General features: G+C 36.1%; 1 protein-coding gene across 2 annotated transcripts in view; it reads right to left on the bottom strand.

Moving 5' to 3' along the window:
- Positions 1–202: 202 nt before the first annotated feature.
- Positions 203–15,651, bottom strand: part of XRN2 (5'-3' exoribonuclease 2) — a gene marked incomplete at both ends in the record, with an annotated part of 80,914 nt that continues 65,465 nt past the window's right edge. For both annotated transcript variants that reach the window (XM_084247190.1, XM_084247191.1), the window contains 3 exons: positions 203–268; positions 2,663–2,801; positions 9,289–9,352. In XM_084247190.1, the coding sequence (XP_084103316.1) occupies positions 203–268; positions 2,663–2,801; positions 9,289–9,352 (269 nt within the window). The remainder of the gene's footprint in view (positions 269–2,662; positions 2,802–9,288; positions 9,353–15,651) is intronic.

The following is a 15,651-nucleotide window of genomic DNA, read 5'->3' as shown; positions in this document are numbered from 1 at the left end:
GATCCACTGTATTATGCAACACACATCTTTGGAAAGCAACAAAAAACAGTGATATCAGATCAGTAAAAATATACACAATTCAAAGAAATACACAAAGTACTGTAGTTTTATTAAAAACTACTACTTGAGAAAAAAATCTTTCCACAAATAGCATAAAATTGTAGAACAACAATGCAAGGATTTGGGAAAGCTTTACAAAAGCCTAATTCCAACTGTATCTTCCTGAGGGTGGTGGCAAAGGGTACTTCCTTCCTTCTCTGGGATAGCCCTGAAAATAAGCAAAAGAAATAATTTATTTTCTGGATTAATACCTGTACAAATAAATTAACTTTACAAATGTATGGAAATTTTACAAATGTATGGTCTTAAAGGTATCACTGGAAAGTCTCCATAAACAGGAGCTTTTAGTTCATAGCTTTATACAAAGGTACTGCAAAGCTGGACATTAGCACAAATGCTACCAGTGAAAACTAAGCAAACAAGCCCTAATAAGCATTTAAAATATTTCTTCAACTACACACAAATGAACTATACTTAAGTGTTTTGCGTAAAACACATTTGTGGTTTACAATCTGTGCCACCATGCCCCAAAGTATCTCAAGCCACACTGTGGTAAAGTACCCACAGCATGTTTGGATATATTACACTAGGAAAGTCACTTTGCTTAACTAAGACAAGATCTTGCTAACCTAATTCAGTTAAAGCCTAATGAATTATCAATTATAGGAATTTTCTTTGTTTACCTATAATAGTAGAATATTAAGTAACAAATTTGGTTTTAAAATCAGTTAGTGATGACATTTGTAACATATCCCAGTACACTTATAAAAAACATTTCTGTACAATGTAAGATAAATGTGACACCTCTTACATCACAATTTCCTTTTGAGGTCTCCAGCATTCAGAAATGAACATTCCTCCCCAAAGTTGTCACATTGAGAGCATTTTATTTTATTTTTATTTTTTTTAAAGATTTATTTATGCATACAAGAGCTGGGGTGTAGGCCAGAGAAGCAGGGGTTGATTGGATTCACCAGAGAGAGAGTGGGGAACAGAACAGGCAGACTGACTGAAAAACACTGCTGAGGAGAGCAGCGGGCGAGACAAGAGAGGTCTGCTGTGCCATGTGGGTTAGCTCCCTGGCTAGGGATTGAACTTGTGCTGCAGTGACTGCAGATAGCTTCATAGTGCTGTGACTTAACCCCTTGAGTCAACAGGGAAGCCCCCATTTTTGCACTGTAAATTATATATATAGACTCTCAAGGCTATAATGCAGCTTAAGGCCTTGTTTATAGTCATATGAACTTTATATATACAGTGAAGTCATAATTATATTGTTTTTAACAATGAATTTCTATAATTTTAGTGCTTCAAATGTTGTGATTTAATGAAAAATACCTCTTACAGATATTAGAAAAGAGACTGGAAAAAGAAATACACTTTCAAAGGTTCTAAAATAATTATAAATTTACCGATTGGTGTATATATTTTCAGTGTAAGAATTTTACCTCCTGTAACAGGAGGTAAGAAATACAGGGCAAGAAGCCCTTAGCTTGTTGCAGGTATTTCAGGGTCTTACTTTCTGACTTGGAAAATGAGGTGATTGGCTTCCATAAACATTCTCCAAGGTTTCTTCCAGTTTTAAGTATGTTCTCATTTCAGTAATACTCATTATTTAGATTGACTAGTATCATCTTGACTCTAGTGGCATAAACACTCTTAATCTACTGATAAGAAGATAGTATTCAAAATAAAATTCCATGGACTTACTCTAATGAACTGTTAACAATATTGTCTCAAAAGACAATTGACTGTTTTCTTATAAAGTGAAGAGAGACTTGTAAGACTATGTCAAAAAATAGTGTAAAAAAAAAAATCTTTCGTAGTTGTCAAACAATTTTCTTAGCTGTCTAAACAAAGGGAGACATGGCAAGAATCTGAATTAGAAAATTGATATTTGAAGTAGTGTGAAAGACTTGTAGGCAACACCAGGTAAGCAATTTAAGAACCACTTCACATCACCACAGGTACCAAACTCCATAAACATCATACACTCTGAATCACAGTGTTCTGATCCTGTTCTTTGGCAGGATTTGATAAAAGAACATGTAAATACTGGCGAGGGTGTCAAATAGCTGAGGAACAGACTGTGGCAAACAGACATTACTAAGACTGAATACTCTGAGACATGGAAATGAACTTTACATTTACTAAATCTGTCTAGAAAGTAGTATACTCATTCAATTCACAACTGTTTAAATTTGGTAGGAAAATTATGGAGAGATTTCTTTCTATGAGGAGCAGTGTTGGAAGAATCAAGACAAGAAACTGATAAGAACAACATAGTTAAAGCTGAAGAGGTAGATTCTTTCAGTTTCCACAAAATTATCTGTAGTCAGATATCTAGTTCCTCTTAAAACAAAGATAAACAATGTGCTTTGGTGACTGACCATATTTATGCTACCACTGGTTGCTGTAATTATAGGGGTTTTGCGCTAAAAAATTCTTCAGCAACCTCAAGGTATTTAATAAGGTAGATAGTCTACCTACAGTTTAAATTCAGCTGAACTACTATATCAATATCTTATCCAGAGTACTGAGAGGCATGGCTCAGTGCAAAGAGAAAAGGATGCTTTTCATCCCACAGCCCATGCTGCATCACCTGTCTCCCTCCGCGGTCATCGCGTCTGGGTGGATAGCCGCCGGGCCCAGCCAGCATCTGGTACTGGCTTGGCTGGAAGGCTGCGTTCTGACTCTGGAGCATCCGGTTCCATGGCAGCAAAGGTTCAGCCCCAAGGCCTCTGTGGAAAAGCATCATGTTTCCATTAGAAGTCAGGCAGTTCATTATACAGTCAAAAAGCTAAAACTGTCAGGTATCAAAACCAAATTTGGATTTGTCCTATGGGGTATATAGTATATGTTTCATGAAGTATCAGCATTTGTTAAAGACGGTATGTGTACTCAACTGGATCAGAAAGGTCTAACCAGAAAAATATTTTATTTTCAGTTGTGGGATTTCCTCTTTAGTCACTTAAGATTTGGACCCAAGATGAGTAAGTTGGCGATATTTAAGATGCTATTTGAAGAGTAAACATGCATAAGACAGGAGAATGAGGCTTTATTTTTAAAAATGTCCAGACTCGTTGTTGGAGTCCATTCTTTCCAGTTAATTGCAGGTTGCAAATGAATTCTTACTGCTGAGTATTCTGAATCTAGGGTAGGGGACTTGGCTGCTTTTTCCCATCTATTATTCTGCTCAATATGTCAGGAGGTCTGACTGGGAGGAAACCTTTTCAAGTTCTATTGATGCAGCTTTCAATTGACCATGGTGACCTAGCAACATGAGCACTAATTGGCATGGGCTGACTGGCATTTGGTGTACAGTTTACATGGGAACACAGATTCAACAGCTATTATAACCCAGTTTGCTGGCCCAGATGACTTGTCAAAAGAAATGTTTTAATTGTCTTCAAGTGCCTATTTTAACTTCACATATACAAAGCAACAGGTATGAGGTATTAAATCATAACTTACATGCAAAACTGTCATATAAATAATACAGAAAAGATATACTTTCTAAAGGCAATCACCATTTAAAACATAACTTTTTCCTTGAGGCATCTTCCTTCAAATTCCATTTTACAGAACAGTCATTATAAAGAATAAACTGGAGCAAAATTCTCAAGTATATTTTAACAGAAGCTTTGGGATTTTTAAGAATGTTAGAAGGAATTACAATAAAACTCTAAATTTGCCCAAACACTGACTAGCTGGAATTAGTTATAACCAAAATGGTCTATGAATTTCATTTCCTAAATATTGCGGGTAAAATTCTGAATTTGGCTCACTGGGTAAGGCATTCTCATAGCCATTCAGGTCTCAATGCCCTATCTTCTCTACTCCACCTCTTCTTCCCTTCACTTACAGCTTGCCTTTAAAAAAAAAAAAAAAAAAAAAAATCATAGATAATAATTTTTGTGTGATGGCTCGACCATAGAAAACTCTCTGAAGAACGCTAGAAAGGTCAAGGCTACTCTTCAGTTAGTGGTAAAACCAAGCTCTAATAATATAATGCTATAAGTGAATCAAAATAAAAAAAAATAAGTCTACATCTCAGAAAGAAATTGCATATACGCAGGCTTTTACTTCTATTTCAAATTTATTATTAGAACAAATATATTTTAGCAAAAATGCCTCATTTGTTTAGCGAGAACAGCTGTGTGCTCAGAGACATGAAGGGTCAGTCTCTTTTGGGCTCTACCAAAACATATGCCAAAAATGCAAGTCACACATTGCATTAACTATGATCAATTTTCCTCTTCAGTTTTAGAATAAAACTCAAATGAGTTTCAGGAAATTTTGCTGGTACAGGTAATACATAAAAGCAACTTCATTTTACATTGTAAAAACAAAAAAAGGTACATTAAAAAACACAATCTTCCTTTTTGTTTGAAATGATTACTTACAATTACTTACTGATTATATTAATTTACAAATACCTGCAAACTGAAATATACGTAGGAAAACACTATTTTAAGATCTGGGATGAAACTGCCATGGCTGACACATTCTAACTTTTTAAAATCAGTAGCTACTAAGGCAACTTACTATAGACATTTAACATCATAAGTAGTAACAATGTATTTTTTTGGATCAGTCTTCCAGTTTTTTCCCCATCCCTTACATATTTCCCCTTGTCCTTTCCTCACTCTTAACTTCAGAGTGCTCAACAGTGTAATGTCTACTAGTTTTCTAAATATTTTAAAACATTATCCTGTATGTAAATGTCCAGTATTTGTCTTTCTGACTTGCTTTACTATACATAATTCACATTTTGCTGAAAAGGGCTGCATATTCTCTCTCTTTATGGCTGAGTAGAACGCCATACAGTGCTTAGATCACATCTTCCTTATCTAACTGTTTCTAGTGGTAGACAGGTTATTTCCTGTCTTCAGGTTATTTCCAAGTCCTAGCTATTGCCATCAACATTGCAGAAATATATTTTTTTGCATTGATAGTTTCGTGTTCTTTGGCTAGGTGCTCAAGAGTGGGACTGTTGGTTGTATGGAATTTCTATACTTAAGTTTTTAAAGATAATTCCAGGGCCTCCCCGGTGGCGCAGCGGTTGAGCGCTGGGTGCGAAGCTGCCCGCAGCCTCTGCAGCGCCGGTTCGATCTCCGGCTGCAACCCGGCCACCGGCGGCGGAGGGTCCCACATGGCGCACAGACCTCTCCTGCTGCCCGCTGCTCCCCTCAGCAGTGTGCTTCGGTCCTTCTGCCTGCTCTGCTCCCCGCTCTGGCTCTGGTGAATTCTCTCACCCTCCCGCGCTTCTGCCTGTACCCAGTGCTTGTATGTATGTACGTATACATCAATCAATCAATCAATAAATCTTAAAAAAAAAAAAAAACTTTAAAGATAATTCCAGACCACCTTCCATAATGGCTACACCAAAAGGGGCACTACTGGTGTAGTAGTATCATGCAAGATTCCCATAATAGCCACACCACTTTACATTCACAAAAACGGTATTATAAGGATTCTTCTTTCTCTGCATCCTCTCCAGCACTTGTTGTTGGGGGGGTCTTTTTAATATGTGCCATTCTCACAGGTACCCCATTGTAGTTTAACCTGCATCTCACTTATTGGAAGCAATAGTGAACAATTTATCTATTGTCCTTCCATATCCTCTTTTGACGAACTTTATGCTCAGATCTGCTGCCCATTTATTAGCTGGATAGTTTTTCTTTGGTTGAATTGTGTAAGTCTTTATGTATCTTGGATATCACCCCTCGTCAGGTTATATTTTGTGTATTTCCTCCCATTCAGTAGGTTTTTTTAATTTCATATTTTCTATTATAAGTTAAAAGTTTTTTAACTCATGATTTATTATAAACTAGTTTGTAACATTTTTTTAAAAAACATTTTTAAGTTTTTAAATTACTGTTTTGGAAAGAAGCTGGCAATATGAAGCATAATTACCACCAATTTGGGTATTTTTAATTTATACTTACGACAAATCAGCGTTCTAAGGGATATTTGTGACTGATTTTAACACCCATGTATAAGGTAATAAAACTTGGCCACCTTGGATACAGCCAGAAGAGAAGCTCACTCTGACAAGAACACAGACAATGGGGCAGAACTAAAGACGAAGGAACTCAAATACTGGACATCTCTTCTAAACACAAACTATTAGAACTAAGTTGTCTGTGTGGGGAGACAAAAGGGGGGAGGATTTCTGTTGCGTTTTTAAATAAAAAATAAAGATTATACAATAGCTAAGCTTTGGAAACAACCCAAATGCCCAAAAATAGATGACTGGATCAAGAAGATGTGGTACATATATACCATGGAATATTACTCAGCATTCAAAAAAGATAAACACATGCAATTTGCTGCAACATGGATGGCGCTGGAAGGGATCATGCTCAGCGAAATAAGCCAAAAAGAAAAAGAAAAATACCGGATGGTCTCACTCATAGCAGGAATCTAGAAAACTTAAATAAGGGACCAGGAAAATGAATAACTATAAGAAAGTGAAAATCAAAATCAACAAAAAACTATGAACCAGAGACACTTTTAGGGGGGCGGGGGCGGGAGGGGAGGGATTGGGGTCAGAATGGGGGGCTGCAATTGTATGGGGAATATAACAATAAAATGTATAAAAAAAAAAATAAAGATTATAAATTATCTCAAAGTTAGGAAATAATTCAAGAAATACGGTGAGCTTAAGGAAAAAATACACTAAAATGTTTCTTTCTTAATAGGGTTCTCAATAGTATTGTAAAAAAGCATTGATCTAAGAATCAATGAAACCTAGCCCTAGTAAAAGTGATACCACTTAGTAGTTGTGAAATCTCAATATTAAGTCATGAGTATATACTTTCTTCTCTATAACTTGTAAGGAATGACTGGTCAGACTGACAAGTACTACAGAAATGACTAATGCACTGTACTTGCTAACAGGCTAACAGAGACGTTCAGGATGGCTATTTTCTTTGTGAATAAATTGGTAAAAGTGACCATAATTTAAGACATAAAATAGAACTAATTCTATTATGCTCACCAATTTCGGTATTTTTAATTTATACTTATGACAAATCAGAGTTCTAAGGGATATCTGTGACTGATTTTAACACCCATGTATAAGTTAATAAAATCTTGGCCACACTGGATACAGCCAGAAGAGAAGCTCACTCTGACAAGAACACAGACAAGGGGGCAGAACTAAAGTTACGAAAACAGCCATCCTGAACGTCTCTGTTAGCCTGTTAGGAAGTACAGTGCATTAGTCATTTCTGTAGTACTTGTCAGTCTGACCAGTCATTCCTTACAAGTTATAGAGAAGAAAGTATATACTCATGACTTAATATTGAGATTTCACAACTTAAAAACATTTTTGTTTTAGGCACAATTTTAAGTTTTTTACTCATATTAAACTCAAAATGCCCCTACAAAACTTGTGCCTAATCTGCTGGGTATACAAAGTCAGTCAGGACAATACCAGTACTTGGCTAGGGCAGCAGAACAAAACCACAATGGATGTCAGGACAATAGAAGGGACAATGGTGATGATCTTGAGAAAACTTTTAAGGTATACAGAGAAGGAAAACTGTCAAAACTCAAGAAAGCGTGCCTTGGAAGTGAAAGTAGATCCTTTACTTTGAAGTCCCTATGGCTTTACTATAACATAGTAAATAAGTATTCAGATAAGTTTTGTTCAAGTGAAAAGTTTCTTAGTGAAGAATGGTGTGTCAGAGAGACCTTAGATAAGCTACTGAACTTCTGTGTGCCTGTTTCCTCCTCTGTAAAAATGTATATATTTAAAAAGTGTATATTTAAAACAATACTTTGAAGAGTTACTAAAGGAAGTGAATTAAGTCATGTTTCTAAAAGCTTATTATTATTAGCACAGTGCTCACACCTGGTAAGCAGACAATAAATGTTAGTGACAATTAATATAGGAAGAAAACAAGCAACAAGGCAGGGAAGACTTAATTTTTAAGGCTTTCTTAAAATCAACCTGACAGACTTACTGTAGAATGACAGCTATTTAAGGATATAAGTTTAAGGTGATAATAGCATTTAGAAAAAATTTATCCTTTATTTTGTATCAGTTTGAAAATGGTGCTATTCTGAGGATGCTGAAATGGGACATATGGTATCTCTGAGCATTTATATTAAAAAAACAAATACAGGCATTATTACTTGTATTATATTTAAAATGCAGTTTGCATTACGTAGTTGATATTATTAATAAATAACATGATTTCTTTTATCTGTTTAAAGAAAATAATGAAATTTTGGTGCCTCCAAAGGAAGGGTTTTCAAAAGAGGGGAACAGTATTCATAACCCTGTTCATAACAATGCTTTATTCATTTCCAAACAGATCAGACTGCTAAAATAATAGAGGAAAGAGGAACAAAACATTGGAATTAGGAAGGCAAAGAAGGAAGACTGCGATGGGCTTAATTCATTTTAGCATTTACAAATTCTGACAAAACTAGCATAAAGGATAGATCTTAAAACTGCCCTTTAAAAAATTATTCTATGGATGTTAATGTAATTATTCATAACACGCCTTGCTGTCTTGTCATGTAGGGACCACCTGATTTAGGAGCACACAAGTTATCAATGAAAGAACACATGTCAAACATCCCTTGTTATTAAACCATGTCACATTCTTCCTAGTCTGTGGTACTTATTAGACTGCAGATCCCATAATCCTCTTCTGAGTCCCTTCTGCGTTTAATTCAGTTCAGTCTTAAGTAGTTAAAGAAACTGTTTTCAGTGGCAACTAATAACTACTGACCTACAGTGACACTGCCCTACAATAGGCTTGTCAGCCCTGAAAAAGTTGTACCAAAGAAGCTGATTAGGACTTCAAGAGGTTTGTAGCAAGAATCAATGGTTGGTCTGTACTAATGCTGTGTTGCCCGCACAGAAATGATAAAAGTGAAACACCATTAGTTATGCCTCATTAAGCCACACAACACTTCTAAAAAGAAATTTGTTTAGCCTGACCAAAACCTAATACAATTTTAAGCTCTCTATGTTGCATTTTTCAGGGCACCTGAAAAGCTTCAATAAAATAAAGGCCAAGAAGCAAGAAAAATAGGAAAGTATAGCAAACATAATCTTTTACTTCAACATGTTAACCATTTATTTTCCTGAAGGATAGGCACAAGAGAAACTTGGGAGGAAGTATGTTTCAATGCATGGGAAGCCCAAACCCCAAATGGTAAAGCGAGAAAATACTTAAAAAGTTACGTTTGTCCTAATATTACCTGTCAAATCTTTGCTGCTGGAAAAGGGGAGGAGGACCTCGCCAGGAATCCTGGGGCCTCATATCTGGAAAATAAACAGGGAAGGGTTAAACACGATTTTTAAAAAGTAACAGCAATTCATCTACCCACATATTTTATAATTAAAAATTCTTGAAAAAAACAAACAAACCTAAGATAAAATATAAAGGAAACAAACTGGCATAATCTACACACACTGAAAACAAAAAAAGATATGAAACCTATAGGGTCAGTATGTTTTTCACTTGTTTTATTAATTGCATTTTGACAATGAAACATCATTAAACATTATTAAACTCACATTTGTGATGGGTATGTGAAAGTATATATTTTAAGCATTGTGCAAAAGGATTTATGCTTTTTCCATAAACAGAAACTGAATGAATTGTAACTTCAGTAGAAGTCTTGACAATTTCCCCCTAAATGTGTAAATTGGAACAGTATTCTAACTTACAGAGCTGTTCTAACAGAAAGCTGGAGAGCACACAATCTTTCCAACACAAGTCAGTAAGACATGTTAATAAAGGGACCACCAACTTTTTTATTGTTCTCTGATAGCCAAACTTCTTTCCCTAACACAAAGCTGAACTAGCAACACAGAATTACAAGAAACGATCAAATGGCTGTTGTTTCTCTAAGTAAACAGGGCGTTCCGTAGTAGCACAGTCAGGTCAGTATCGACCAACCACCTCTCCAGTTTCCAGCCTTGCAGTCCTCTCAGTCACCCTTCAGTGGGGTCTGCATGTGACCTAATTAAAACAGCTGGTTCCAGGAGTTGCCTAATGACTTCACTGTCTGAGGACAGTAACCTCCTCCAGACTCCTGAGACCCAAGGACAACAAGGCTTACCATAATGTATTCAGACTCACATATTAATGGAAACACAAACTAGAAACATGCTTTTCAAAATTACTGTCTCAAAGGAAAAAAGAAATGAAAGCTTAACTCTGGTTAGGAACCAAAAAAATGCAATCTGGGTTTATTAAGAAAAAGTAGAATTGTGCTTTGAAAGAACTCCCAAGAAGAATGTGAGACAAGTAGCTTTGCGCAGTGGCAGTATCGTAGCCAATGAGGTTTATCCGAGGCGCGATTATTGCTAATTGAAAGAATGTGAGACAAGTAAAATACCTGCCTGCTCACAATGATTCTAATGCAAAACCACAGTTACTTCTGCTCCAGGTTTCCTCCCACCTCAGCATGGCTGAATATGCCAGACTGAACAAAGTTTCCTAAATGGACAGATGACCTGCGGCAGAGCAGCTGAGAAAGTTGTTCATCTGTAGCTACCCTGGCTAGCTGCCCCTTGGTGCATGGGTCAACACCTGAGTGTTAAGCAATCAATCCTACAGATATCTGCCTATTTTGAAAAGGAGCAGGGATACCTTCACCACTCTTACTTCTTGATGAATCCCACTTTAAGGGAAATGTGAAATCTCTAGTCAATTTGAATTAAAATTCCTTTTTAATTTTTTAAAAAACCAAACCAGAGTAGCAGTCAAACTGAGGAACAATGCAGAGTTTTCAAGGTACTCATTAGATATTCAAAACCTGAACAGAAACTCAGAAAGCTAATTGTTATACAACCCACAGAAAATAAGGCAAGAAGATCCCTGGTTTAGGTCCAAATTAACTTCTGAACCACTATTATAGACTATACGCTATCAGAAAATCATAATTAGTAGGGTTAAACCCAGAAATCCTTACAGGAACACCAATAGTTTAATCTGTGTGATTTATTTCCATGGAAAAATTTAAGATACATTATATAATTTTTAATGAGTTACTATTTATGAGAAAGCAATCTACTTAAAAGTACATCGAGGCCACCTTTCCAGAGCATTACTTTATTAAACATGAAGCCCACTGACCTATTAAGATACTGCATAAAAATTATTTTATGAGACTTAGTGAGTATAAAAAATATATACAGTGGATTTCATTTGAACCCCTGTTTAATTCTGTACCTCACATGTCTCAGAATCATTATAGACACCCTGGAAACAAGTTTATTTTTACCATTAAGTTTAATTCATGTCATTCTGGTTCCATGGTGTTTCTCTATATATCATCACAGAATACATATCCTTCTCAATAATTAGGGAAACTTCCATACAGGATCCCTAATAATTTAAAACTGAGTGATGATAATGAAAAAAATACCTAATACCTACACTAAGAAAAGTCTATAGAAGTACTTATTCTAATGTTTTATGAAAAACAAAGGCCCTTAAAAAAGCTTGTCTATTTTCTCTGAGGAATAATACAAACGAAGGAAAAGCAATCACATTAGGAATACATATTTATTAGATTCAAATATACTACATGTCAGACTGAGCACAATATTTCTAAGAGAACTGGAATGTGAAAGTTCATTAAGCATAAATGTTTTTCTTGAAGAGAGGTAACCCCTCCAATAGCTATTTTCTGGGCTTAAGAAAAAATGACGAAATTTCTATTCCATTGCATTTACTATTGCTCACCCTCTAAAACAAGTTTTTTTGACAAATTCTGCACATGTGAAAAACAGTTTTCTGCTGAAAACTAAACAAACTTCCTAAAACTTAAAAAAAAAGACACCCCTGTCACACAATTAAACATCTCTTGCTTTCAATTCACAAAAGAAAAAAATATCAATGAAAAATTCCAAGGCTACCTTTAAACAAATCTCTTCATGTGGCTCTGGGTGATAGACAGACAGACAGAGAGATCAATAGACAGATTGCCCCTAAGTATTCACAAGGCAGAAATTTTTCCTGGCTAGTAAGTAACGAAGTAGAAGGTAAAACAAACTTATTATCATTCATTTGTATGGCTCTAACAGAAGATCCATTTGAGAGGGAGGGAAAAAAAATTCTAAGGTGGTGAATTGCACTTCAGAAAGGCACAGGCAAGAGGAAAACGACAGTTAATTTTTTCCTTCGGTCTTTAAAAACTTACCCCTTCCTACAGCTCTAAGGCCATCTAAGCCAAGGCTTCACAAATATCTCAAGTGATAATTTACCTAGTCAGCATGGCAATCACACAGATGATTCCATGTTTACTGATTGTACTAATCAAAAATCACTTTTCAAATGTGGCTAATTGACAAGTTTGCTGACTGAAATGAAGAGAAAGGACATATCAGGTTCTCTAGGCTGAGAAACAAAATGCTTTATTCATATTCAGGGCTGCACTTAACTCCAAGTTATCAGTATACGAGGGTAATTACTCATCAGCCAAAAACTGACACATCAAAGACCAACAGTAAGAAACACCTACAGCAGACACTTGACAAACAGTTGGCAATTTGACCAAATGGCCCTTCTTGAATGTAATTTTGAACTGCATAAGAAAATAGCTGTGATACTAAAAACCATTTTAAAAGGTTATTAAATGGTTTAGATGTCTATTTTACTAAAACAAACTACTTCTGACCAAATTTTAAAGTGAAATTCTATAAAAAAGAAAGCTGATCTTTTATTATTTTTTAATACTTTCACAGTACTTACAGGTTGTGTTCGCTTAATCACTTTCTACTACACTATGCAACTCCAAGTGTCACATGTACTAGTACTGATGGTTGAGTTTGAACTCGTCCTGTTACTCTATTTCAGAAGGATCAGAGAACTCTCTCCTCAGAAGCTTATTGTTTCAAAAAGTAGGATTAAGAATTAGTAAGTTACTTTTAACATTTCAAAAGTTTACAATTAACATTTCTACATGTGTCTAAGACAGGAAGGGAAAATAAATGTACTGAACAAATGCATTTGATATAGTATACATTTGATAAAGACAGATTCATGGGGAGAACCTGCTTAATACATTTGAATCACTGCTCTCTTTAACGGCTGATATTACTACTAAAGATTTAATATTCAAAAGAAAATAGGAAGGATCAGGCTAAAATTAGAACAGGATTATAAAACAGATAAGGATAGATGGATAGATTGACAGAAAAGGAGAGATTAGTTCTGCATAAATATCAAGTCCAGAAATCACAAAATCCGTGAAACAAGTATGCCCCAAAAACCATGACAGTAAACTATAAAAAAAAAAAAAAAAAAAAGCCAAGTCACAGAATGAAATGTATGTATGTATCTAAAGAATACTGGGGAATACAGAAATTAGTTTCTGTTTCTGATAGTTGGTGGCATTTGTCTCAATATATCATACAGTGGTGACCAATTACTCTGCAATGACTATTCTAGATCAGGCCTGACAATTATTTATCCAATGAATCTCTTACAAAGTTATCAGGGAATTATCTGTGAAATGACAAGGCTGCCTTCTACAAAGTCCAACCTCATAACCTCAAGGCTTTTCTAGGTTTTCTTATAACCATGGACATCTGAAATTCATTCATTTATTCCAAATCTTCTTGAACTTTCAACACTTTTTATTTATATGCAGATAATTCCCAAATTTCTCTCTCCAACTCTGTCTTCTCTCTCCTGAGCAAGTATCAGACCCATATTACTACTTGACAGATAACGCCAAAAGCTTCAGGCACTGTGACCTCCATAAAAATCAGATTCATCATGGCTCTGTACCTTTTTGGGTTTCCACATTCTGTTTAAGGGCTCATTAGTTACCAGGAATGCACAACGTACACATAAGCTTCATCTTGAGTCTTCTCTCACACTCAGAACTTTTAATTAATTAGTTCTTCAATCCCTCTTCTTCTACCTTCCCCACTGTGAATTTACTTTGCCAGTGATCTTTCCTTAACTAGAAAAATTGCCACGTCTTTTCCATAACCAAAAGACTTGTGGTTCTAGAAAAGAAATGTAACCAGTATATTCTTCTGCTAAAAGAGCTTTAAAAAGCTCTCAAACTAGAGAAAAACTGGCACACAAGTTAAATCAGCAAGGACAAGAATAGAAATTTATGGAGAAAAAAGTGGATTATAAAAGGTGATCATAAAAATAAGATCAGAATAGTAATTTAAAAAAATCGTATCTTAAAACAAAGATATGTTATTTCTTGTTTATCAAATCAGAAAGCACTTTAAAGAAATAATACCTGGTATTGGTGGGACTTAAGAAACTAGAAATTCTCATCTTGCTGCTAAGGAAATGTAAATTGGCATATTCTTATTTGGGAGTTAATGTGACGACACCTAATCAAAAGTCTAAAAATTCAGGGCCTCCCTGCTGGCGCAAGAGGTTAAGCACCACACTATGAGGCAATCAGCCTCTGCAGCAGGATTTCAATCCCAGGCCGTCCAGGGAGCAACCCACATGGTGCGGTGGACTTCTGTCTCGCTCGCTGCTCCCCTCAGCAAGGTATATCAGTCAGTCTGCCTGTTTTGTTCCCCACTCCGTCTCTGTTGAATCCTTTCACCCCCCCCCCCCACATCTCTGTCCGGTGTCCCAGCTTTTGTATGCATAAATAATTAAATCCTAAAAAAAAAAAAAAAAAAAAAAAAAAAAGAACTGAACTCTTCACCAAAACTTTCTTAAAAAACAAAACACAAGGGCCTCCCTGGTGGCGGAGCGGCTGAGCGCTGGGTTGCGAAGCTGCCCACAGCCTCTGCAGCACTGGTTCAATCCCCAGCTGCTTCCCAGCCACCAGAGGAGGGTCCCACATGGCGCGCAGACCTCTCCTGCCGCCCGCTGCTCCCTTCAGCAGTGTACTTCGGTCCTTCTGCCTGCTCTGCTCCCTTCTCTGGCTCTGGTGAATTCTCTCACCCTCCCATGCTTCTGACTGTACCCAGTGCTTGTACAAATCAATCAATCAATCAATCTTTGGGGGGGGGGGAATTATACCTTAAAAAAAAAAAAAAGTCTAAAAATTCAGACTACAGTTAAATTAAGAAAGATCTATTTTTTTAATATTTATTTATTTATTCATGCATACAAAGACCTAAGGTACAGATAAGAGCTGCAGGGGGTGAGAGGATTCATCAGAAACAGAGTGGGGAGCAGAACACTCAGACTGACTGAAATACACTGCTGAGGGGAGCACCGGGCGAGTCAGGAGAGGTCTGCTGTGCCATGTGGGCACCTCCCTGGCCAGGTATCAAACCAGTGCTGCAGTGGCTGCTGACAGCTTCATAGGTTGCATCCTAACCCCTTGCGCCACGAGGGAGGCCCCTAAGAAAGATCTATTTTTAAGAGATTAGAGAATGCATATATGTTTAAAAATTAAGCAATAATACTTCAAAATAATTCATGACCATATAATAAAAAATGGGAATAAAAAATTTTGATATAAACTGAATAATGACTGGCACAAAACAAAATGAATGTATGAAAAAGCTAAAGTGACTAGAGGGAAATTTACAGCATTTAAGTGCATGTATTAGATGAGAAAGACTGAAAATAATTATTTAAGTTTCCATCTCAAAAAATTAGAATAGTAATT

This window comes from Talpa europaea (assembly GCF_964194135.1).
Source record: "Talpa europaea genome assembly, chromosome: 11".
Taxonomy (NCBI): domain Eukaryota; kingdom Metazoa; phylum Chordata; class Mammalia; order Eulipotyphla; family Talpidae; genus Talpa; species Talpa europaea.
This window is presented reverse-complemented; position numbering and strand designations above follow the sequence as displayed.